The sequence below is a fragment of the Meleagris gallopavo genome, chromosome 1 (assembly GCF_000146605.3).
Source record: "Meleagris gallopavo isolate NT-WF06-2002-E0010 breed Aviagen turkey brand Nicholas breeding stock chromosome 1, Turkey_5.1, whole genome shotgun sequence".
NCBI classification, from domain to species: Eukaryota; Metazoa; Chordata; class Aves; order Galliformes; family Phasianidae; genus Meleagris; species Meleagris gallopavo.
This window is the reverse complement of record NC_015011.2, coordinates 132,026,459-132,053,168: the sequence shown is the minus strand read 5'-3', so window position 1 is coordinate 132,053,168 and position 26,710 is coordinate 132,026,459. Positions and strand designations below refer to the sequence as shown.

Below are 26,710 nucleotides of genomic sequence, written 5' to 3'. Positions count from 1 at the left end.
AGGTGTAACCAGCCAAGGTGTTATCAGAGGTGCATGAAGCCATGTGTGGTGTTTGGGTGGGGTTTGATGCGATGTGGGCTCTTGCAGTGCAGGCTGCTATTGAAATCCGCTGCTCCATTTCCCCCGTTCTGACCACAGCTGGCTTGCACAAGTGGCTTTTAAGTGGCACCATTGGTCATTGGAGCAAATGGGGGTAGGAACAAAACTCCAGAAAAAGGGGGCTCTATTTTTAAACTGTATTAGCTAAGCCATGTGTCACTAAGTAGAATACAGAGTTAGTTACACTGTGGTGTTAAAAGTGAGGCTGATGATGAGTATGGTGCAGGGGCGGGGGTGGGGGAAATGATAAGGATTATGGTAAGGGAGGGGCAGACTTTCTTCAGCTGATTTTGCCATCAAAGCCCACAAACAGCACTTCATTACACAAGTGGGTTTGTATAAGGGCATGGTGTGTGTGATGGTCTAGCAATGCATTAGTTTATTTCCCTTGGAACAAAGCCCCTTTGCTCAGACTTGATCTCATTTTGGACAACACAACCCTCCATTAATACACAAGCTGTTCCAAAATCCCTGGTATTAGTGGAGCACAGATTTCCAAGTCTAGGTCTGACATTCCTCCCCACCCTCCTTATGTAAATCTCCATCATTATCCTAAAGGCATGTATTTAGCTGGAGGTGCCAGTCAGCTCCCTGTTTGGAAAACACTAACTCTTCAAGCTTTGATGTGAAGAACTCTTTCATATCACTTCAGGGCATGCACATCATCCAAGCAGAGCATCCAAACACCACTTTGCTTATTCGGGTGCAATCCTGGGCTGCGCTCCCCAGCGAAGGATTTTGTTGACTGAGACTGTGTCAGTTCAGAGCAGCTAAGAAAAGGTTCCTGAACTGCTGGTGTGATGCTCTTCCCTGCTCCCCCTCCGATATCCACAGAGTACTGTGCCACTTTAGGGGTGTGGGCAGGGGAGGTCTGTCCGGATGAGTTTGTGCTCCCTGCCTTGTGCAAAAGAGCAGACAGTTTATATTCTCCCCACTGTGCATGCAGCCAGGCACGGGTTTTGCTTTTGCTTTTCTAATGGTATGCTCTGTTCAACAGAGGCAGGCAGGCACATGATCTCCCTGAAGGCAGGATCCAGTGTTACTGTAGAAACTGGCCACCAGCTTCTTTTGTAGCTAGCAGCTGTCACTGTGTGGTTACAGCCGAAGCCTGTCACTCCTACAGTGTCTGTGGGCTCTGGAGTTTGTTCCTGCATCTGAGTGCTCTGTGCTACAGCTTAGAGATTAATTCTGCACCTTCTATCAAAGCTTGTGAAGTTATTTCGGAATTGTATCTATTTTTAGAGCCATTCCTGATCAATATTTGATGTTCTTTACAGGTGTCGTTTTCCTTCACCAATACTTCAAGGCAAGAGGAGCTGGTAAAGGCATTGCCATGAAACCTAACTTGAAGCAATGGAAACAACTCATGCTGTTCGGAATCTTTGCATGGGGTCTGCTTTTTCTGGTGATCTTCATTTATTTCACAGACAGCAACAGTGCTGAGCCAGTTCCCAGTTCCTTTTCTTACATTGAAACGAAAAGGCTCCTGCCCCTGCAGGGCAAGCAGAGAGTCATCATGGGAGCCATACACGATCCGTCATTCTCTGAAGCCATTGATGGGAATGAGGTACTCCTTAATGAAGATCTTTTAGATACGTTTAAATCAGAGACTGGAAGTATTAAGAAATGGACTGATTTGGAAGATGCCTTTAGAAGCGAAGATGAGTTTTTTCCATCCCAGATAGGACGAAAATCAAAAAGTGCTTTCTACCAAGTGAATGATGATTATTTCTTCGCTGCTGGTCAGCCTATGTCACACAACAACTTCCAAGAGATAGCAAAATTCATCTCAGCCGATGAGGATAATCCAAAAGAGAATATTTTACAGAACAACTGGAGCCGTCAAAGGAGAATGAGGAGAAGGAGCACAAAGCACAGAAGAAGCCAGATGCTTGATGAATCTGATGACTGGGATGGGCTATATTCTACAATGTCAAAATCCTTTCTTTACAAGCTTTGGAAAGGAGATGTCTCTTCCAAGATGCTAAACCCTCGACTTCAGAAGGCGATGAAAGATTATTTGAGCACCAATAAGCATGGTGTGCGGTTCAAAGGGAAACGAAACTCAAAGCTGACAGGCGACCAGCTTTTCTGCGAGCTGAAAGAAAGGGTGAATGTGAGAACAATAGATGGCAAGGAAGCTCCCTTCTCCAATCTTGGATGGGAGAAGCACGTTCCTCAAATTCCGCTGGGCAAATTGTATACGCGTGGCTTTGGGAGTTGTGCCGTAGTTATGTCTGCTGGTGCGATACTGAACTCCTCTCTAGGGGATGAAATAGGTGGGTGAAATGCATCTGTTCATGTGCATAAGTATGTACGCACGCGTATTCACATTTGTCTTTCAAAAGATTTATACTTCTCAAACGTTGGCCTCTAAAGGTTAATCTGGTTAATCTCTCTTACCAGCATTATGTGAGTGTGAGCATACAGATTTCAGTGAAGCTGTTCCCTTTCAGAACAGTATAACTAAAAGGAAAATCCAGCCTGGAGTCCTAATTTGATTTAACGAAAACAATGACAACTTCTTGTAATATTACAGCTTGTAGTATAAAGGAGGCACCGGTTTCATCAGTTTTGCCATATTTGGCATTTTGCTGCAAACTGTGTTTATTTCTTCAGCAGATTAGAGCCACTTTCAGGTTCTATTCCAAAAAGCTGTGTTGTACCTGTCCATATTTTGGTGTGACTCATCAGGAAACTGCTTGTGGCTTTACTGTTCCAGGCTAAACTTTGTTTCTGTGCCAAGAAGCAATTGAGCATAATCTTAATCTCCTGCGTGTTTACAGCTCACAGGCAAATAGAATTCAGGCCCTTCAATAACTTCATTCTCCAAGATCAAGTCTCCTGACCTCTTTTCTAAGTGTGAATTTAAATGAATTCAAGTATCTCTTCCCATTGTTTCTCCATTGCTGCAGTGAGTCATTGAGATGTCAACATTATACAATTCCCTGTTTAAAGCAGAGGGTTTTGTGTTGGCTATTCAAAAAAGAATTGGGGAGCCATAAAACAAACTGGTCTCAGTTTCTGTTTTGCCTTTTTTTGTTGTTGGCTTTTTTTCTCCCCCAAATTGAGTGTTACAAGTTGTATTAACATCTCAGTAGTTCATTTTAGTGCTACATATACAGTATGCTAAGAGCATTGAAAGAAGGATGAAATGGATGTCTCAGGCTTGCTTCTGGAGCAGGAAGAATTATCTCCTTTAGCACTGTAGAAACCTTTTGATGTGCACTCTAATCCTCCCATCTTCCACAACTTCACATTCCAATACCTGCTTCATCGCTCTGTATCATCTTTTTGACACAGATGGGTTTCCCTTAAATCTTTGAGATATTTTAGAGCTGCTATCATTATCAAACGACTCCAATAGGCTTCCAGCACAACCCAGGTGCCCTGATGTCCTACAGCAAAAGTCAAAAGTCAAACTAGGGTAATCCATTATTTCACAGGAAGGCTCCACTGATTTAGAAATCTCTGGAGTGAGGTAGCTTTGCATGTTGACCATTCTCCAGTGTGTTATTGTAGACTGAAACAAAATTTCCTTTTATCGGTGTTCCCCACTGCATCCAGTTTACGCCAGTACAAATGGGTGATGTACTGGAGAATCCATAGCACACTGTGACTTGGATTAAAGCAGCATGCATCGTGGCATGCATGTGTTTGGGTGCAGCCCAGGTGTGAGATTTGGGATCCTCTTGCTCCTGTGTTTCCATTCCGTCATAAAAACTCAGGGCACAGAAAGCTTATGTCATTCACTGCAGAAGAACTTTTGGTTTAATTGGAAATGATTCTGATGCTGCCTAAAAGGAAGAGATGCTGCTGTGCAAGGCTTACGCTGATGTTTTACATCTCCTGCCTGCTTGCTTGACAGGAAAGTGTGTGGGGCAACAAGATTCACAAAAGATTTTTGTAAATGTTGTGCAAGCTTTTAGCAGGTGCAATTGATTGAACAGAGAATTCAGCTCCTAACTGTGGGGCCTGACTGACTGCCATCAGATGCACAGGTCCTTGTGGTCACTGTGACTCCTTGGAAGTCTGCTTAGTGTCCACACAAGCATGGTAAAGTCTGTGTCATTGGGGAGTGGGGAGAAACACTCCACGTGTGAATTCTGGTTTGGGAGCTGTGTGTTGTACTGCCGTGTTCGATGAAGTTGCTATAGACAAAGGCTCTTGCTGTTTACCCTCCTGAAAGAAAGACGTAGGTGTAGGAAAGGAGCAGTGCAGGATCATTCTCTTCATAAGCCTTTAGCTCCCTCTTCTGTGCTCCTGTTAGAAATGCAGACAAAAATATTAATGTTTCCTTTAGTTTCATTAGGAAAGAAATATGGGGTAAGGGATACCAAGTGTGGAAATACATGCGATACCACAAATGCTCCCAACGTGATCATGCTACTAAACGGGATACCCAGTTATTTTGGCAAAATCAGAAGGTAGTGGGGATCTATGATCTAACCTCAAACTTTTGGCAACTTTGAAATAGTTATTTTTGACTACTTGTTAAGAAATCACTTAATTTAAAAACAGTTGTTATCAGTGTTTGATTGCATCCTGATCAAATACTTTCTGATCAAGGAAATGTTTTTTCATCATGATATGAAAAAAACAGAGTGAACAATCTTGGAAATGCTGTACACTGTCTCTGAATTAAGTTGTGAACCATATAGTTCCCATTTCCTAAACTGACTTCCAGCTCTCACTCAAAGAATAGTCAAAAAGTTGTCCAAATTTATTTATATTTTAAATTCATAAGCAGATATCGGGTATAAAGGGCTTTTGTTTTTCTTTTCCATCTTTAGAAATGTGGAGTACTTGCCACTTCTATCGACTTAGTGTCTTCTAGCTTCTCCACAATCAAGATAATTATGTTTAGGCAGATGGAGGTTAGGTGTTGGGGTGTGTGGAGCTCCTGCATAGCAACATGGAAGAAGTCTTCACAACTTCCTTGGGCAACCTGTTCCACTGCGTCACACACAGGGTGGTGACACACTGGAACAGATTGCCCAAGGATGCCCCATCCCTGGAGGCTTCAAGGCCAGGCTTGATGTGGCTCTGGGCAGCCTGGTCTGGTGGTTGGTGACCCTGCATACCAGGGGGTTGAAACTAGATGATCATTGTGGTCCTTTTCAACCCAGGCCATTCTATGATTCTATGATTAACTGTAAATTTTACAATAGAGATAGCAAGTGACTGTGTGTACTGGATGTACTGACAACCTTTCTATGTGAATTTTATCAAATAAAAATGTTTAAGTATTGAAAGCTAAATTTACAAATGATGATTTTTTTTTCCAGTGGATGTTAATAATGTATGGCAGATGCAAGTGGATTTTTGTTTGCTTATAGCAGAATGTTTATAATCCTTAGAATACCAAGATCAAGAGAAATGTGCAAGTTTTACATTAGTTGAGATCATTTGTTTTATTTTAATGTTCGGTCTCACTAAGAAAAATAAAAATGACCCCAATATCTGTGCTCCCAGATTCTCATGATGCTGTTCTAAGATTTAATTCTGCTCCAACACGCGGCTATGAAAAAGATGTTGGAAATAAAACAACGATGCGAATCATTAACTCTCAGGTAAGGTCTTCCTTTTGTGAATTCAAGTCAGTGTCACTCCTGTATGATACAACGTTAAATTAATGACTTCTTAGAAAACATTGGGCAGTCTGGGAAACAGCTAGTAATTTAACAGTCATGATATAGAACAGGTAAAAGTTCTCCCTTACAGTGATGTTGACACAAGCCATCAGTTTAGAATGATTGCAGTGGTTACTTGTTATCCATGTTCCAAGGAATTGGTTTGCAGAGCTTCTCATGTGTTCTGCATCTCTTCAGGCTCTGCAGGATGCCACAGTCCTCAGTAACAAAGAATTTTGCCACACCACTTCCAGGATCTTCATAAAACCTGAAATGTAGAAATCCCAAAGCTCCTTTCTTTTCTCATGTTCCCCAATTATTTCCTCACTGAAAGGTGAAGAGGATGAGGACTGATTTGTCTGACAGTCATTGTTCTTTAAAAATTTGGAGCGGTCTAGTGAAAAACTTCTGTATCCATTGGATGTTACACCTGAGATGAGTTTGTTCATCTGAATAGAAACAGAAAATGGGATTTTCAGCACATCAGTGTCAACAAATGAAGTGTGCATTGAGCTATAGTGACACCTGATGGTTGTATTTTTTTTTAATTTTGAAAAAACTGTTGCCTTGGGCAAACTAAACGTCTTTCATCTTTATGAAATGCAGCCGAAGTGTAATAACAGAATTGCTGAGAGCTTTATAAAATACTGATATGGTGAGTTTACCTAGTGCCAAGGGTACGGCTGGCCACACAGCATTTTGCGTACATGCTGATTCGTGGTGAAGAACACAGAATCCTACTCTGGGTTTAGTAATGTATTGGAGAGTGCTGATCTACATTGATCTTAGTGTCGTTTATCTCAACTGTGTTTTTGTTTTTTTTCCCCATCTGTTCTTCATTTTGCTTTGGGTTACTTTTTGCCAAAACATCCTAGTTACTGACCATGCCTAAGCCCCTGTCCCAAAGCAAGAAGGAGAGCTTAGAAGCTTGATTTAGTTGAGTAGTCTAACTAGAGACCCTACAGAGAAAGGGAAAAGTGCCTGCAGGGAGTGATTTGAGCTTTGTTTCTCCAGTCAGCTCACACAGCTTCCTCACAAACATTTGTATTCCCATCACCTTTCTGTTCCTTCAGAGAGGTCAGAAGCTTCGTGCTGAGAGACTGGCCTTTCCCTGCCAGGAGAGAAATCTGCTCGCAGGTCACTTGATAAAACTGGCTTTCCGTACCAGTACTGAAGATGTGTAATCCATACTGGTTTTCTGACCCTCTTTCTCTCCTTACTGTAGGAAATTCCTTCATTCAGTTATTAAAAGGCTGTTGTGGCCCTCTCCTTCCCTCACATTCCCTGCTATGAAAACCCAAAGGATGTGAAGGAAGCCAGTGCAGCCGCAACACATATTGTTATTCCAGAGGAAATTCATCTCATACATATGAATGCATGCTCACTAAGAGTGAAATTTCTATGGACAACACCTCTGAAGGACTCTTGCTTGCTGAAAGGCAAGCAGAGCTCCTTTGTGTGATAACTGTAGAACTGAGCTTTAAAAAGCTTGACCTTTTGATATGCTTACCCTGTACTCTTAGGAAAGAAGTTTATGTTCTCAGGCAAAAACTGCTCTGAGAAATGGAGTTAGGGATGCTGATGGCAGCAAGACTAATTCTGTTCTTATTGTAGAAGGCTGGTTCAAAGTCATTAAGCTCAAAGTTTATGGTAGAAAGAATATTGCTATGGCAACAATATTATTTTTCTGAAGAAAAATATGCATAATCAAATATGGCTCATTGGATCCTAAAGGGAAATGAAAATTAGTATGAATTTGTCTGGAATGTTGATTAGTTTAACAGCTGGAGCTAAATTCATGCTGCATCAACCAGTGCAGAAATCATTCAGTTCAGTCCTTCCATTGGATTGGATGCATCAGAGCTCCGAGAGATCTGGTTAGACACAGAGAGTCTGGGTAAGAAGCCAGCAGAACTGGAAGGGAAACTTCCATCGGGGTGGGAGGATCAAGCAGAGTACTAGAAGATGTGGGATGGAGCTATGAGAGTGCAGTAGAATAGAGCAATATCACAATTACTTCAAAAATAGTACTATCACACGACTATTCCTGGAATTCTTTTTCTAGCTTTACGAGCTTTTATTGTCATGGTTTAATTTTACTTTTCAGAGGTGCTTCACATGACACTGTGCTGCTGTTGAAATGAGAAAACAACCAATGAGGGGGGAATAAAAGAAGAATACAAAGACAAGAGTATTCTTCAGGGCTGCAGCTCTTCAAAGAAAGCTAGTCTATGTCCAAAAAGAGGATCCTGCAGGCAGTGTGAAATATCGTAGGTTTCATTGTAATGTTCCAGAACACGCAGTAGTGTTGATATACAATTATGCAGAATCTCAAGTGGTCTCATCACATCACAGATGGAGTGTAACTCAGAGTACTGCTACTTCAAACTGTCATAGTGCTGTTTATGGCTAGGCTCTTTGTATGTGTGTATATATATATATATATATATATGTATAAAAACAACCCTATTTTTGTGTATTGTGTATAAAAGGGTCTATATACATATATATGTATATACATGGAACAAGTTGCTTAAAATCAACCAAATTAAATTAGAACAAAGAGCAGAGTGGGGAGGACTGTTTATTTTAGGGAAAGGTTTTGCCCTTTTACTGGGTCCCATTTGCTTTTAACTGCATTTTTTTCACATGTGTATTTGCAGATTCTCACCAACCCAAACCATCACTTTGTCGACAGCTCTTTATACAAAGATGTTATCTTAGTAGCCTGGGATCCTGCCCCTTACTCTGCAAATTTGAATGTGGTAAGATGTCTCCTTGTTCCTTTCTTCCCAGCCAGTCCCAAAATACTGGGCAAAATTTGTCTATTTAGTACTCCTGTCTCCCTGTTTCTCACCACAGTGAACCTCAAAGTCATTCTCTGAGGAGGAGGGTTTCACTACTTGTGCATGAACTGGTCAAAATGAGTTTATTGGTTAAAACACTTCTTTTGTAGCCAGCACTTGTACTAGAGTGGCTTGCTCTGAGATACTAGGATAGATGAATGGTGGGGATTTTTTTCGGTAAGGTATGCTACTATTCTCATGTGGCAGTGAATTTTCTGTGTATTTGCGAAGGAGGGATATTGCTAGATCTCAGAAAGAGGCTTTATTGAGAAAGGTGACAAATTGCATCCTTCTTTTCCACCTTCCCAGACAAAATCCAGCACCTCAGTGGCAATCTCTGTTGGTGCCTTCCCTCTGTCCCAGGCCTCCCCCTACCAGTTCCCTTTGCGTCTGCTCTCCCACAGCCATCTGTGCTCCTCGCTGAGAGCAGCCAACGTCTGTCTGGTTGTCACTTGGAGAGCCTCTGCCTAGGCAAGTGCTGCAGCTCCAGTGGACCAATTGATCTGATGGTTCTTGGCAGGGAGAGCTGGGAGCTGAGCAGGCTGTAAGTAGGAAGAAACCTTCATCTGCTCAACTCCCATGGCAGCAGATGCCAGAAACTGCCTGTTTCTTGCACAGGCTGCCACAGGGCTGCTTCACGTGCTGATGTTTGATGTGCCTTGTGGGCCTGAGTGGGAGTCGGGGTTGGCTTGTCCTGTTGCACTTAGCTGATTATTGGATGTCTCTGTGTGGAAAAAAAAGGCAGAAGAGTGGCCTAGAATGAGGATTTCTAGGACAAATGTTCACCAATACCGCTGCCTTCATAGAATCAGTGAATGCTTAAATTAGAATGGACCTCAAAGCCCACATGGTCCCAACTCTGCCATAGGCAGGGCTGCTCCCCACCAGCTCAGGCTGTCCAGGGCCCCATACAGCCTGGCCTTGAGTGCCTTCAGGGCTTTCAAGCTCATTCTCGTTGTTTCTCATGTAGCATTCAAAATACATTGGATAACGTAAGATTTAAGAAAGTTCTTGCTTTTTTCTTCCCAGTGGTATAAGAAACCGGACTACAATCTGTTCACTCCCTATGTACAGCATCGCAGGAAGAATCCAAACCAGCCTTTTTACATTCTCCATCCAAAGTTTATATGGCAGCTCTGGGACATCATTCAGGAGAACACTAAAGAGAAAATACAGCCCAACCCTCCTTCTTCAGGTTTTATTGGTAGGTGCATCAAGGATGGGCCCAGTCTATGTTAGATAAAAACAAAACTATAAATGTGTATGTTTCATGAATATCTCATCTATGTACATCTATTTTTTGTTCTTGATCCAAACAGGAATAATGACTATCCAAAATACACGCAGTGAGAACTATAAAATAGTTGGGTGAATTTACTGTTCTGCTTTCTTGCTCTTCATATCCATAGTATATGTATCATATTTCTAAAATACACACATCTATGAGAAATTTATATTATTCCGTATTAATTTATCCATTGATAACCAACTCAATTCTGAAGTTCTTTGTTGGGATTATGTAACAGATGTGCTCAAGACCATTAGTGAAAGCATGCAGCACATCATGCTGTGAGGATGAAGTCACTGATGCAGTCTGACAGACCAGACTGTAATCCCATACACATGCCAAGGAGTGGAATTTCCCACACCCTGTCACAGCTTCCAGTGTCCAGTCTGTAAGAGGCCGAAGCATCCCCTTTCTTCTTACCCTCAAAGCGATAGAATTTCATCATATTTTTCCATCATTTGTTAATATTTCTTGCAGGCCAGTTTGGCACTGAGGCCACAGTTCATGCTGCATAATGTCGTAAATGAGAGCATTATCTGGAACATGACAAGTCCTTATTGTGAATGTAGTTCAGAAGAGCAAAACTGAGTCAGGATCTTCCTTACTTATGCATCTAGAGGCACAGGAATCAATAGAACTCCAAGTACCATTGTCTGCCTTGGAAACTTGTCTTTTCATCTGAATCTCAAAGCAATGATATATGACATTTCATCAGCCATGAGAAGACCATTTCTGAGCACTCATACTGGGCTTCCTATGCAGTAGTGGCATCCCATGGTTTTGTGGAGCTCACCAAGGGCTATAGGGAGAGTGCTTGAGGTTCTGAGTGGGATGGCATAAAGGTGACTGAAAAAGCGTCCATTGATGTCCTGAGTTGGCGGTGTTTGTCTGGGTCATGAGTGGAAAGAAGAAAAGGCTTGTGTGGGGGAAGGATGGCTTTGCAGTGGGTTACTTCTTGAAGTGAGATTTTTGGTGCCTGTGTGTAGAAATTCATAAGGAGAAGTCTGCTCATGTGGAATGATCTCATCAGCAGCATTCACATTTTGCAAAAGCAATTCTTGGAGTAATGAAGTTGTTGATAAAAATAGGATAACAGCTGCTGATCATAAGAATAGTGGAGAGGATCATTGTGCTGTCAATCTGTACTCTCCACAGTATATAAGAAACACTTCAAAAGCTTTCTTTGAAGAAACATGATTTAATTTCACTGTAAGAATGAAATAGTGATCTTCAACCCCGAACCTAAATATTCCTGACAAAAATAGACTACAAGCAGTGAATGCTTGGAAAACATTAACCGCTAAAGAAGCAAAAACATTGGCAACAAAAGCTGCACAGTTACATATAATGTGTGTGTGAAGATGTAGATTAGGCTATTCTCCTATTTTATTTATAATATAAGAATGCCTATTATTTATTTATTTATAGTATACTTGTATTGCTTTGCTTATATGGTTCTTGTCCAAAGGCAATGCTTATATATTTTAGCAATGCTATTATTAGCTTCTAGAAAATAAGGCAGTAAGACATGCTCGTTAGGAGTCATACCCACCTCGTTTGATAACTACCTACTATTTTGATAGATGCATTTTAAATGTGTCATTAGGGAGAGGCTTCCTATTTTAGAAACCTTATTGAATAGATGTCAATGCGTTGCACATGTAATACAATAAAAACTGGGAAAGAGCACAGGAACAGCAACCATATCCTTTCAAAGGGCAAGACAAAGCATAGAGCATATAATGCAGCTTGGCAGAAATCTGAAAAGTCATGTTGGTCTTCATGTCAGGTATCTCTCAACAACTCATGCAGCAAATATTCATTTGGAACTGAAGCTGGAAGACACAACTGAGTGCACCTGTACGAAACACGTGTTCTGACTATCAAACTTCTTCCTATTTATTAGTCCCAGTTTACAAAATTGGATAAATTGTAAAAATTAAAACATGGATACATCAGGAGTGTCAGGAACGTTTTAGGGTGGTCTTAGAGAATTACTTCAGCAATTACACCTTGAACCTGAAATTTATATCCATTTCTACTGCTTAGTATTATTTACAAGAAACTGAGTCTTCCCAAAGGGAGGATTTGGGATGGAAAGTGTTCTCATGGTCTTTTCTCTGCAGCACTGAGTCACCCATCTTTCAGCAGTAAAGAGGATCTTTTCACATTCAAGAGATTCAGGAGAATCGTTTAACACTGTTAAATAGCTATGTTAAGGTACTTAAGTCACAATATTATTAATCCTTCTGGAAAAGGGACAAGTGGTCCATTTGTGGGGAAGAGGTAGCCTTGTACGTATTGTTACTTGAGTGAAAAAAGTCGGAACCTTTTCCCTGGTATCTTCACTGCATAGGAGTTGAAGAGGACAAGTTTTGTGCATATTTTGGGTTATGGGTTGCACTGTTTCAGCATAATTCTGTCCTGGAGCTGCAAGCTCCCCCAAGCCCCACCTATATTAGCTCAGTATGTTGTTGAGTTGAGGCATCTGCACTTCAATAGCTCAAGGCTGAGGTGAGGGAAGCATAGTGCACATCTCTGCTGGAGGAAAGGAGTGTGGAGGGGCTGTGGGGAGGAGCAGGCTTGAATGTGCTCTACAGGCTACATAGAAAATAAGGCACAAGTCTGCAATGCTTTGATAATACCACATTTTATGTACGTTCTCATACAGATTTAAATCTTGCAGTAATTGCGTATGTCACTGCTTCTAGCCACTTCTGAAATGCTAAACTATAATGCATATACTATGGAGGCTTTATTAAAATCAGGTGAAATGAATACTACCCAATAAACACCAACTTCATCCACTTTCTATGGCATCAGGCTGTAGCATGCAGATGTTCCTGCTTTCAGTTTTCTTCCAAGCAAGATGTCACCTTGCAGCAACCCATCCATCACAGATGCCATTCTGCACCTTAGCAGTGCTACAAATATCTGACTGCAGTCTTATCCATTGAATTTGCTGTTGGTTTAACACTGCTTCCTGTCCAGCTTAATGATAGGTATAAGTTCAGGACATCATTGAAAACAGACTGAACGCATTGTCAAATTGCATCCAGTTTGTAGTGTGTTACTTTATGGGTATGCTGTCTTTGTATGGCACAGACAAGTCATCCTCTAATGGAGCTATCTCAAGGGCTTTGAATAGTGACCAAGAACATAGATTTGTTGTTGGATTTTTTTGTTTGTTTTGCTTTGTTTTTTGGGGGGGAAAGGTGCTCCAAGGGAAAATAAATCTTTTGTTTTAATCTGGGAGTCTTTTTTGGCTTGTTTTCTGAGACACTGCAAGACACCGATGAAGACTTTTCCTAGCTTGTGACTTTGTCTTGTGGCGTGTCATATCTTAGCTAATGTCATTCCTCGTTATAAATTATTCACTCTTTGTGTCCCTAATCTAACCTTAGATGAGCATTGAGAATCTTTTTCCCGAATATTTTTGCATTGTTTCTGCAGCTGTTGCATTCATGCTTTTAAACAAAAGACTGCCTAGTGTTCTCATTGTCTTGCATTAGCCCTAGGCAACAAGTTGCCTTGGTGACTTTTTGCAGTTAGCAACACTAGTTCACACTAGGTTGAAAATTGGGTTTGTTAAACGAATATTGATATGTTTACATCCAGTCCTGGACTGTGAACTGCTGCATATTTTTCAGACATGATGAAGTGTGGGAGTCCAGCCATCAAATCTCATATAATCTAGATTATATACAGTTTGTAATGAAGACCCCTTTGCATGAATTCCTGCTTTCTGTAGTCTACTGGCACATTTTTCTAACCCACCTCTTCAGAGGTGATTTTACCTGAAATTCACATTTATACACTTTCACTTTTTTTCAGCAGCTTTTGTCTTTTTGACTGCGTTAGTCTATTGGCTTTTTTAACTCCCAAATTTGAACGTGGTCTATGTAGGTTTGTACATTGTATTAGCTTAATAAATGAACTACTGAACGCAAAATGATTACCAAGCCCAGGTTAATTTATTGCTAGGAGAAGGAAGAGGCTTGTTTGAGGCTTTACAGTTCACATTACAGACTCAAAACAGTTCTGCATCATTAATATCATTAATATTTAGTCTTTATGTGCATGCATGGAGACAATCATACAAGCAAGACTACCATTACACTGCAATAGTAGCAGTTCACTATGTGACTAAGAGCTTAAATTTAAAATGGCTTCAGAGAGCGTGTTGAATAGAAGAGTGCAGCTCATCTCCAGCTCTGCTTAGAAAAACACACTTCCATGAGCTGAAAGAAACAATTTGACTTAGTAAGACTTGCCTTTATCACTGTTACTTAATCAGCTCTTCTTCAGTGGTTGGTTGAAGAACTGAATGGTGCTTTTCAGCTCAGTATTGTTCAAGTATTCTTATGCAGAGAAATAATATTTCCAATACATAATCTTTAAATTCTTTTCATTTAAATTAAAAACATTCCAGAGCTTGAGCATCTCCTACTTCCTTAAATTACAGACATAAAAGAACAAACTTCTCTCTTCACCCAAATCATATTAAAACACAAATTAAAAACCAAATCACATTAAAGATCTTCAATATTCTCGCACATCGCCCAAATTTGGGTAATATATTTTAAAAAATATGTGATGTTACTGGTCAATATTTTCCAGTCTATGCTCATATTACAGAGTATATTACTGTGATTAATGTATAGATTTTTACATTCCACATTGTGACAGATATGTCATTTTCTAGCTCTAGTACATAATGTGAGTATTATACATCTAAGATGACAAATATTACACAATTTGTTAGGGTTAGGCATTTGGTAATGATTAAATTCCTTAATAAGCAGTTGTTTTTCTGCAAATTTAGGTAATGTTCTATTTCAGTTAGTTTTGTCATAGTACATCAACTAAACAGATGTAAAAGAACTCTAAAACAGAGTAGTTTTAGAAGTTCAAAGCTTCTTTTTATGTGTGTTCCAAAGAATACCTGAGGCAAATTTGGCCCTGTTTCAAGGAGTAACAAATTTTGCTGTGGCATCTGAAATCCAACAAGCTAATTTGTTTACTCAAGAGTGAAAAAATAGAGTTGATAGAAGTAGCCTAGCATATAGAAAACTATAGTTTCTAAACACTTTATGTGCATTTGTAATGCTTTCAGGTGCTTGTGTTATCAAACACAGACATATTGGTGCATCTAGCTTTAATTCTTTCCTGTAAATAAATTTGTGCTGTGTGTGAAGTGAGTCACATTGTGAGTGTAATAATCAGATGATGCTTATTCACATTTTTCCAGAGTCTCTTAAATTTTGTTAAAGCATTGCTGAACTTTTTGCTGAATGTTTGAGTGATACATTATTTTAGATGCTTTTGTACAGCGTCCGTTGTATTCAGGTATATTAAACTGTAGATTATTTTCTTATAATCTAGAGAACATTATTTTTAAATTAGTGAACATTATTTTTAAATTAGTGTACTAACCACAAAGCCTAATTGTACTGTACAAAAGATCCATGTTGGAAGTTGGAAAACTACTGGGTCATTAAAATCACCAAGAACAAATTAAGACACATTTTCTCCTTGAACCCATTAGAACCCATAATCATGGAGTCATAGAGTCATAGAATGGCTCGTGTTGGAATTTATTTCTGTAAACTGCCCATGCAAATAATTTAATTCTGGTTTAAATGTTTTCAGCACAGATTGCAAAATTCCAGGAATTGACTTCTGCCATTCAGACTGAGTCTAAACCATACCCTAAGCATCCTAACATCATGAAAGTCTGCTGAATAGAAAAAAAAAAAAAGAAAAGAAAAAAAAAAAAAAGACACACATCCTTCTGAAGATTTATAAATATTAATACATCATATTTTGAAAGCCACCATACTTCATTGGCATCTGGTATTGTGCTGCTTTAAGAAACTTGCACGTTGACTGTTTCTCTAACGTCATTTTAATATGTAATGAGTAATATATTTTAACGTATTTTACAAAGTAAAGCTCACAGTCCTGTGTGTTTTTTCAACACAGTTGTTAGGACCATTGTAATTCACCTATAAAACATTAGTAAAGCAAACCTTTGAGTGATTACTATAAAACACGTTTCCCCTACACAAGCAGAATTATTTTGCATTTTTCCATCTTACATTTGTAATCCTAAAAGGATTTCTGAAAGATGGAAAATCCAGCAAGGGTATTACCACAGATTAGAAAAGAGAATATTCTATTCAATCAAGAAGTGTCTTCAGCTGCAATTTTGAATGTATGGTTGTACCAGTCATGTTTGCCAAAGCTAAAATTACACAAGATAGCTTGACCTTTTCCTTTCTATGAATTTTTGATTGGATAATTAAGATCTAGATATTAAAACATAATCATCAGACTTGGAAGAAAAGTCATTTTCCAGCCTGCTTGCTGATTCCACGGACATGCCTATCGTGTTATTTTTGAATGCTTCAGTAAACGTTTGAAAATATTTGAGTCTCATTTCCATTCTTAAAGATACTCAGTGCTGAATTGGGCAAGGCTGCGCGAAAACTGATCTAACTTCAGAGCTGTACTTGATCTGATGGGAGAGATTGGATTTAACAAGCTTGGGAAATCCCTTTCCCTCTGAAGTAATCCATGGGTCCCTCCAGACCCCACTGTGATTTCATCACTCAAACTGACAATATTTTACTCTTTATACCCTTTGTACAATAATGGGTTCTTGACCAAGTTAGCTAGGCATGGTAGTAATACTGCTACTAGTAGATTAATTAGATTTATCTAGTTAATCTAGATTTTACTGAGATTACTCAGTAAATAAAAGCAATTTTTTTGTGTGTCCCATGAATTCTACTTGGCATTCACCTTTCTAAGGAGTACTTCTCCATTTTGCTGCTTGCATGTTGTAGATAGCTCCTTCAGGTTTTACTTTTTCTTAAGTCGTGCATGTCACAGAATCACAGAATCGCAGAATGGCCAGGGTTGGAAGGGACCTCAAGGATCATGAATCTCCAACCCCCCTGCCACATGCAGGGCCACCAGCCTCCCCATTTAATACTAGCCCAGGCTGCCCAGGGCCCCATCAAATCTGGCCTTGTCCTCTGGTCTTCTCTAAATACTTTGTTATTTGCAACTTTCACTCTGATTCCCATACATCCTTATGAGTGAAAAAAGGCCATCTTCTATCAGCTTGGTCCTTGCGCATAAAACTGATTTCTGTCCATAGCCAGGTTAGTCAGAGTGCAGGATTCATATTTCCTAGCTTTAGATGCCTCCACATTATGATTGTGATGGTGTGATTGTCATCCTCAGACACAGCAGAGCAAAAGGTAAATATGGCTGTGCTCCTTTCTACGTGTAAAACTTCTGGCTTATACTGAGAGAGAGGTATAATACAAGTAAAATACAAGTTATCTGTGCTACCATCCTTTTTTCTCATCGTCATCAGAAGGAACTTCTTCACATGATCCATGTTTAAGTGCTTACTATAGGATGAGTTGACAGGCACTGCATCCTGAGAATGTACTTTCTTCCACTGACAGAAAAGGAATCTGTGATAGCTATTTGAGGTGTGGGGTGCCTGCATCATTGGGCAAATTTGGTCATAGGAATCACACCTTGTTTTCATTTCTTCATCCAGTGTTTCTGAAAAAAGTATTTACATGTTTTTCTCTAAGCTACAAGAGCTTCAGATTTAGAAGAAGGAAGAAGGTACAGATATCAAGAGCCAGACTGTCTGTTCACTTTCTACCTAGTCACTGAAGAGAAAACAACATATATAAGGATCAATTCATCCCATCATAGAACAGACATCTAAAAAAAGTCTGATGAATTTTACCACAGATCTTGTCAATGCCTCTTGTCAATGTCTTTAAAGAGGGCTTTAGACCAGTAGACCAGACTGCTTGGAAATGTAAACATACATCTCTGTGGGATTAATTCTGCCCAGACTACAAGGTTATGGGATAGCAATATATAAAAAAAGATTCCGTCTTCCATTAACATCTACTTAGGTGCTGAGTAAGGCAGTTGGTACTGTTCTATATGTAGTAATTGTGCATTGTCTGAAAGCTAACTTAAGGACTGTGCACAGACACCAGTATTTGGGTGTATCATATGGAAATTCTTTGCCTTGCAGGCTATCAGAAAATTTGTTTCTCCTTTATGGTGATGATCACGGAGGAGTGATGAGATATGAAACAAACTTGTAGATGATATTGCATTGGGCAGTGATGTGAAAATTACATAGATGAAAGAAGCAAATAGATGTACTCTGAGCAGCACAAGGAAAGGAATTAAAGAAGGGAAACCTGGAAACTAAGGTCAGCGTGTGTGGGAGAAAATTTCAGCTGCAGAGGAGAAACCAGGGAAGCAATAACACAAAAGAGATGTGTAAAGATCATTGGGATTACAAATAGAAATGAGATAGGACTTTCAAGGGAAAGCAGGATAACATGAGCAAGTTTAGAGAGCAGAGAAAAACTGAATCCATCCTAGTACTAGTGCAAATGTCCTCATGGTTTAAACTGCTGCTATTGTATTAGAGATGTTTTATGTAAACTTAGATGGCAGTAAGATCTAGAGGTATCCCCATGTGGAGTAGAAGTTATGGGACAGTACTGAACCCATTTGTTTTCTATTTTAATTAGGACTCAATTCATACAAAGAAAGCAGCTCACAAATGCTTTTTTTTTTGCTTTTTTTTTTTCCTCCCCAAGAAAGATCATTTTGGGGGGTGTTTTGTGTGTGTCCTTGGAATCATGTAGATCAAGTGTGTTATCCTGAGTGTCTTGGGTTCTCACTCATCAGCTGTTGGGATGAAAGTGCTGGTTGTACCACAGTTGGTCTCTTTGACTGTGGTGTTAAAGATGCTAAAGAAAAAAAAAAAGTCTGGCACTGACCATTGTTTTTTTTGCTGGATTTGTGCATTTGACAGGTGCATCAGATCTGGAAGTCTCAGGATTACTCACATTTCCACTAGGAAGGATAAACCTCTGTGGCCCAAAGACGAGTGTATGGTAGTCTCTCGTCATTCACAGATTCATAGAATCACAGAACAGTTTGGGTTGGAAGGGACCTCAGAGCCCACCCAGCCCCAGCTCCTGCCTTGGGCGGGGCTGCCCCTACCAGCTCAGGCTGCCCAGGGCCCCATCCAACCTGGCCTTGAGCACCTCCAGGGATGGGGCATTGTCTAACTCATCTTCCAGTTCGTTTACCTTAGATTTAAATGCAAAGATGCTGTAAATTAGCTGTTACCACTCAGAAACTAGCCTTCTGAGTCAAAAAATTTGAATTGACTGCCAGAAATTAAAGTTATCTGATTTACCTAATCTGAAACGACAAAGAATGGACTGCATAGAAAAATGGACTGCATAGGAAAAGCAAGGAGCTAAATTAGATAGTCTATATCTTTTAGATTGATTCTGGAGGACACAGATCCACAGGTCACCGAGAACTAAAACTTAACCAATTCTGAGTGCTCCATTAACTAATTTAAAGGAAAGTCAATGATACTGCTTGAAATTTGTCACTGTTAACCATACCATCTTTACTGTTACTAAGGAAATGATAACAGAATCCCAGTTTTTGTTCTTGACAGCTTTTTTATCCCACAAATGACAATTTCCTCTAGTAATTTTAAGGTTAGCTGGGTAGTGTGACAGCGAAATCAAACATTTTCTGTTTAAGGCTTGTATTTTCCATCAGAATCAATTGTCCTCTTACAGTGGTGGTACAGGTTTTGCAGCTGGCTCCAGGCCTGACTCTGGGTGCAGGAGAGAAGAGACTTTATTGTCTGTTTCTGGACGCGGTTCATTACTGCACAACTTGCCACCGTCTGTTCTCTGATTCAGCTGGATAACGGTTACCTTGGAGTGGCAGGTGGGCTCTCCATCAGTTGAGGAAGGAGGTTCACAGTGGAAAAGCAGGCGAAAGCATTTGTAAAACTGAAACAACAAACAAACAATTCTAGATAGAGTTGCTAGGCAGGCTAAATATATAGAGCATCTCTGTGCGAGTTTGGAGGCAAGGCAGTGTGGCTTGTGCTTTTTACCCAAATTGAAAGTAGACGTTTTTTCACCTTGAATTTGTGTATCTTGCTGCTTAAGATTAAAGTTCACATAAATTTGTGGACTTTTCCTTTGAAATTGATATGCTTTGCCTTTCTAAGGCCATAGGCTCTGTAGATTTAAAAGCTGTAGAAGAATCTGAGATGTTTTCAGAACCTTTTATTTGTGATAAAAGAAGATTTAATCAAAGAAGTAATTGGTTTTCAGTTACTTCACGCATCAGGAGGGGAAAAATATCATTTTGATAATCTAATGATACACAGCAGGAAGAACATAAGGTTCTTTTCATTAACAAGCCATTGAAATGTTCCCAAACTTCAAACTGAGCTTCAGAAAACGGCTTTGCTTAATTAAAGAAGCAAAATAATTTTTTATGTTAATTCATTTCACTTTTGACAATTATCCAAAACACCTTTGATGCTTTTTGATTCCAAAACTGTTGTAATGAAAAAAACCCCCAGTGACTTCAGTTCTCATTTGTATTTGCAAAATGAGCAGAATTAGTCCAGCTGTCTCCTCTGAGAGCTGACGGCCATGTTCAACAGATGCGGTTACCAGCATTGCAAAAAGTGTTTCAATAAATTTTCTATATATTTTGATTTTTAAACCTGCATCTTAAAAGAAAAGAAAAAAAAAAAAAAGAAATCAACAAACTGCTGTCCAAGTCATTTTCAGTTTTCATCATTATCAGTCATTTTCCTTTCATGTATTGTATAAAACGGAAGAAGTTCTCATCAGCTGTTGATGTGCATTTTAGGCAGTGCTATTGATCAGTATATCATATTAGTCCCTTTAAAAATGTGCAAATGCTACATCTAAGTTTCTCTCAGAACTAATAAAAACCTTCTGGTAGTACGGGTTTACAGTTGTGCCATGGGGAAGCAACGTCTGCCTAAGCACCTGTTTTCCTCTAGATCCTCTACTGGTCTTATTTTTCATCCCAAGCAGGGGATTAGGGAGAGTAACGACAGCATCTTAGGAGTGCACATAAGGTTAAACTAATCTTTGGCTGGCTTTAAACAGGGGCTTTAAACATTTCCTTATGGTCTTTCTATGCAGCTATTGACAATGCAGGTGATCGTCTGCTATTCAGACATGGCAAGAAAGAGTGAGTTAGCATTTTGTAGGTTCCTCCTTGCTGAACAGAAGGTGGAATGAGGTTTTTCCTCTTGAAGACACTGCTCTAAGAGGGACTTCACCCTTCTGAGTCTTTCTCTGTGAAACCCACCAGAAAATTCTGAGAAGCTCTGGGCTTTCACCCACCAATATTGGTTGATGTTTCTTCTGCATGTACTTAGGCTGCTTTCCTGGCAATATCTTCCTGTCTATAGAGAAGCAGGTGAATGGAAAAAGGGGAATTACTTCAATTCCAGGCCAAAAAAGACCAATGTTACAATAAGGTGTAGATGTTTCAGTGATTACATTGGTACCCCAATATTGCCAATGATTGGAGGCAACCATTCAAAACTTGCCAAGTGAAGAAATATGGGTGATATTGGATCATTTTTCAATTTTTTTTTCTCATTGCCATTATACACAAAAAAAGGAAAGGGCAAATAGTAAGATTCTCCAGAGCCTTGAAGATAAAAATGTGTATTTGCAAGACAAATATATCTTAAAGCACAGCATTGGCTGGGAAGGGAATAACTGGAAATTTTTTATATCTCTTGTGCGTGACAGGCCAGATTTAGCTGTGTGTTTGGTAGAAATATAAAGAAAAGCTCCTTAAAAACATCAGGCAACTGCTCTGCATGTATGCGTAATCTGAATTGTCCAAGTGAATGCGTATACCTAGTCTGTCTTGGTAAACAATTTCAAGAATTCGTGATATACAATAAAACCATGAAACGTCATCAATTGGCTCAAAATCTTAGTGCACAGCTGCTTTAGATCCTTGATTCTTGTGTGGGATATTTTGTGGACAGGGTGGGGTAAACAGGGAGGTGGGAGAGAGCAGTCTTCTCCCTCAAGGAGGCTGATGCTATGCGGGCGCTTACAGGCCTTTTACTCCATCCTTATGTTTCCTGTACTGCTTTGTCAACTCTATAGGGATCACAGTCTGTATGAGTTCACTCTTGTTTTCACTTTTTGCTCCAGGTATCCTCATCATGATGTCCATGTGTAACGAAGTGCACGTGTACGAATACATCCCTTCAGTCCGACAGACCGACTTATGTCACTACCACGAACTCTACTACGATGCAGCTTGTACCTTAGGGGCTTATCACCCGCTGCTCTATGAGAAGCTGTTGGTGCAGAGGATGAACAAAGGTTTGCAGGATGATCTGTATCGGAAGGGGAAGGTCATTTTGCCAGGGTTCAAGTCTGTCAAATGCCCGGAACGAAATGATTTCCCACCCTTGTAGAAGAGAGTCCTTCACAAACAATGTGCAATAAGGTACTACTGTCGTACTATAAACAAGGAGAGAATACTTGAAAAATGTATCTTAGACCAATCCAGTCTTGAGTCTTTAAATTGTAATTAAGTAGCAGGCATGAGAAATACTTCTTTTCTGAGCCTGAGTATTTATTACTGCTTTGCAAATAGTTAAAGAAAACAAAAAGCTTAGCTACAAAAGGTACAGAGGACATACTTAGGCCGAAATATAATGTATTGTTGTGGGTGTGACCGTCAGAATTCGTCAGTGGTCTCTTATGCCACATATGCTAGATTGTAACTTTTTTAAAATGAACTTATTTAACTGTTAAATCTGGCATTGTGTAGCAGCCTGTATCGCTCGTGTACAGAGCTGCCAGTTGAACAATGCAGCATTTCTCATGGCTCCATGGGATTTTCACACTCTCCAAAAATGAAGTAATTGCTACTCTGAGCTAGATATTCATTGATTAGAGGAGTCTTTTAATTCCTATTCATACACTGGTTCACCCGCAGGCTTCTAACTGTACAGGAGGCCTTATGGTGGCTATGAAGTCAGTGCAGATGTAGATGGCAAAACACACAGCTAAATCAGTTAAATCACTGGATGTACCCTTGGTGTCACATCCCATTGCTCACACTGAGCAGGGCAGAGGGAAAAGAGAAATTTCTCATTTCTGTAGAAAGCAACAAACATACTGATAGCCTGTTCAGAAAAAAGATTTTCCCTGAGAGGCCTACAAAGAGGGTGTAAGTGAGAGGGAAATTATGCCTTCCTTCACTATGCACAGATAAAAACTATCCAGAGAAAGCCAAGGGAGACTGTGTAGGAAACACAAGTTGCACTGCAAGCAAATGTAGAGGGAGCTCACCTTTCTGCAGCAAAGATAGCACTGAGGATTACAGACATCATTTGTGAGGTATTTCACTGTGATCAAAATCAAATTCATTTGCTCACAAGTTACTGCTTTTAAGAAAGTATGGGAGTTGTTTGACAAAAGAAGAGGATATCAGCATTTTTTTACTGGATGTTTGAAAAGCTGTACCCCAGAGAAGCTGTAATGCCTGCAAAAACAAACTGACTGTGGACAGCATGTGGAGATAATTTAATATTTTCCTTCATGACACACAATGAGAACATTCTCTAAAGGCAGTTCTGAAAATCGACACGAATGCTAAGACATCTAAAATATAAAGACTTCAGTTTCAGATTGCCTCCTGAGTGGCAGGAGGATTTTTGCGTGCTGTTTTTCTTTCCATTGATGGTGGTGGTTCTTTTTTTTTCACATGAGTGTACCCTTTCCCATAGGTCGAATTTAGTAGAAAAGTATGTACAGAAGAACACAGCTGTATCCTCTTCATGTCCATTCAGTGAAAAGGCAGACAGTTCAAAGAGGCACTGAAAAGGGCAACTGAGAGCTTGTGTTAGAAAGTATCTTTTGTGTTTTGTCTTATGCAGCAGTAAGACAGTAAGTGTGCAAATGGTATGAATGACAATTTCCACTTTGAAAGCAATGTAAGCGTCATCACAGAGTCTTTTTATTTTCTCTCTGCTCTTAGGGTCTGATGACTTTTTCTCCTCGAAAGGGAAGAGTATCTCTCACATAGGGCTTAGCTTTCTTTTCCCGTGTAGCTTCTTAATTTGGGCCTTATGGTCCTCTAAGATTCCTCTCGCTGACGGGAAATATGTCCAGATGGTCTAAAAACTATACTTCTACATTCTGTGTGTAACTGTGTCCATTAATCATTTTGGTACATATCAAAAGGAACAGATTTTATTTATATTAGCTTTAGACTCTGGATATATTAGCTACTGATGTATGTGAGCAACTTTTATTCTTAATAACATTGTTATTTAATCTTGTGGAGGATAAATAACCTACTATTCTATTTTTTCATATGTTTGGTAAGGTGCCTGCAAAACATTTGAAGTCTGAGCAAGTGCTACCAAATAGATCTGCCTTTCCAGCATGTTGGGTTAGCTGCCGCATGTGTGTAACGGAAGGGAGATGGTTACCTTTCTAGAACTAGTAACTGTGCTACTTTCTGTAAGGAGGAAATTCTCAAGTTCTGAAAAAAAGCGTACCACTTTGGTCTGCAACCACTAACCTCAAACTCTGATTTCCATTAAGAAAAATACTAACTGCATTGCTCAGCTATCCATAGCAAGATTATGTTGTATTACTTCCTTAGTAATTTGCCCACATAGCTATTGTACAGAACAAGGTGGTTTTTGCAGAGTTCCATGCAGCAAGTGCTATCATACCTACTTAATGCATCATTTAAGTTATGATGTAGAACCAGGTCTGAGATGTCAGAAAACAAGCTGTATATTTTCAGTGTACTGGACTTTGCATATTTAAGGCCTTTCAGCAGATATTTTTTATTTGCTGATATGCTGACACTCTTTAACCTTTGGAGATATTTGTGCAACTGTTTTCAAGAGAATTTGATGTATTCTGATTTCTGTAGCAGTCACTGCTCCACCATAAGTTCAATGTGGATGCTGTGGCACCATCACCTCAGAAGATGCCACAGAGCTGTGCTGCTGGCACTTACTTGCTTGCAAAGGGTGGAAGACCAATTTATGATCCCCATCTTCTTGAAAACTCAAGGATCCTCAGAGTGGCTTTATAGCACTGGTTTCCACTGTGACTTTACATTGGTCTGTCTGGTCAAACAGCTGGTGACTGCTTAAAGAGATTTTTTTCCCCTACTGTCTTTCTTGTCCTTTGTCTTTTGATGCAAGTGCAAATACAACTGATTTACTAACCGAGGGCTCTCCTCCACTTTATGCAAAAGGGGAAGGGGTGGAAATGAAGAGGGAACATGAAGGACCTGTAGAGGTGCTGCTATCACCAGTGCTCACATTCTCTGTGGTTTTGGCAGTGGTGGCTTACGTAGGAACCCACCAAGTATTTCTTACATTTATGGGCATTTTACTGTCCTTAACAAGGGCAAAGATCCAGTCAACTTGAAGCAATGAGTGTGTAGTAACACTGAATCCATGTGTCTTTTAATAACAGTGATGCGTGAGAGTGCTGTTTATAGATACTTACTAAATGTAGACAATGTGAAAGGAAATGCATTTTCTCACCCAGATCACAGGGGTTTTGGAAGTAGATGTAGGCATGGCTTCATAGCTCTCCTGTGTGGCCATTGCACGCTAACAGAGAGGGATGGTACCAAGACAAGGGAGATCTGCACTGACTCGGCTCTTGACACATGCCATCAGCAAAGCAAACACCTCTGTTAGTTGGTGCCTGAGCTCCCTTCAGACTTGGTACAGTGATGCAGGTTTCAAATTTGTGGAGTTTTACTGACAAATAGGAATAAATTGCCTTCAAAAGCCAGAGAGCCCCTTTTCTGTGCCCTGGTACTGTGGACAAATGTTGCACTCAGTTGAAACTAAGCTGAAACACAGCAGCATCTTAAGTAAACGTGCTGAGTTTATTTTGAATTTCATTAAACTCCACTGTGAATTCTTTAGCCTTTCTGACATGTGGTGCTCTATCATTTTATGCATTCAACCTTTGAATGGTTAACTCAAGGTATTCTTCTGTTTATTAAAGAAAAATTAGGACAGTTTTGCCTCATTTTGAGCCAAAATCTTTCTGCTATGGATAAATTACTAATTGTTCCATTCTTTTACCATTCTAAAGATTACCTGGGCATAAACTCACAGTTTAGCTCAGTTTAATTCTTAATTAAACTACTGAATGCTATTTTTTTTTATCTCACTGTGCAGTTTTATGCTAGTGAAACTCTGGTTAAGTTAGGGAAATTACAATGATAAAATAAATTGTACCTTGAGAGAGAAAGAGCTTGTTTACACACTGTGATCTGCAATCTCTCTGTACAGATAAGCAAATTCTGGAGCTTGTTCCTATCAACCTCTTGGCAAAGTCAACAAAACCAAGAGAGTGTTTTACTAAAATGAAGAGTAGTATCTACATACACTAAATGGTTTTGCAGACTGAGCGTACTCATTTTAAAGTTGGATTGAACCAAGTAGTTCCAAACAAAGGTAGACCAGTCCAGTTCATAGTGATTTTTCATTCCCTTCCTCCTTAGCAGTTCTTAAGGATGGAAAATGCCACTTGAACAGTGACATAGGTGTACCATGAAAGGAATATCAAACACATAGACTGCAAAAATAAATGGGTCCTCTTTTTCCTGACATGCTTTTTAAAGTTGATGCATATTAAATAAATGAAATTGCTTTTTGAAGTAGGTGATTCAGAAACCTGTAGTTGGAGCACCGGGCTCTTTCCTGGAAGCTATCCTCTCTCTCATACAGAAGGAGGATACCTGATTTAACTATTTGAAATCTAAAGTAGCCCATGTCTGGGCATGCCTGCATTGTTAAATGAGCTTTGATACTGCAAATTTCTTCTCTCTGGCTTAGTGATCAGATTCAGAGTTTTGTTCTTGAAATAAGAGTTGTGTGTAAACGC

The 26,710-nt window shown here is 39.7% G+C and overlaps 2 protein-coding genes across 2 annotated transcripts in view; one reads left to right on the top strand and one right to left on the bottom strand.

The window, feature by feature from the left end:
* Nucleotides 1–1,213: 1,213 nt before the first annotated feature.
* ST6GAL2 (ST6 beta-galactoside alpha-2,6-sialyltransferase 2) lies at nucleotides 1,214–26,172 on the top strand. The gene is made up of 5 exons (XM_031557656.1): nucleotides 1,214–2,378; nucleotides 5,575–5,672; nucleotides 8,396–8,497; nucleotides 9,608–9,782; nucleotides 21,974–26,172. The coding sequence occupies exons 1-5, from the start codon at nucleotides 1,364–1,366 to the stop codon at nucleotides 22,240–22,242; spliced, it is 1,659 nt and encodes a 552-aa protein (XP_031413516.1). The 5' UTR covers nucleotides 1,214–1,363; the 3' UTR covers nucleotides 22,243–26,172.
* LOC100544946 (pinopsin-like) overlaps nucleotides 18,938–26,710 on the bottom strand; it is a 72,253-nt gene continuing 64,480 nt past the window's right edge. Inside the window, exon 4 of the mRNA XM_031557657.1 lies at nucleotides 18,938–19,753. Coding sequence (XP_031413517.1) covers nucleotides 19,529–19,753 — 225 coding nt within the window. The 3' untranslated portion in view covers nucleotides 18,938–19,528. The remainder of the gene's footprint in view (nucleotides 19,754–26,710) is intronic.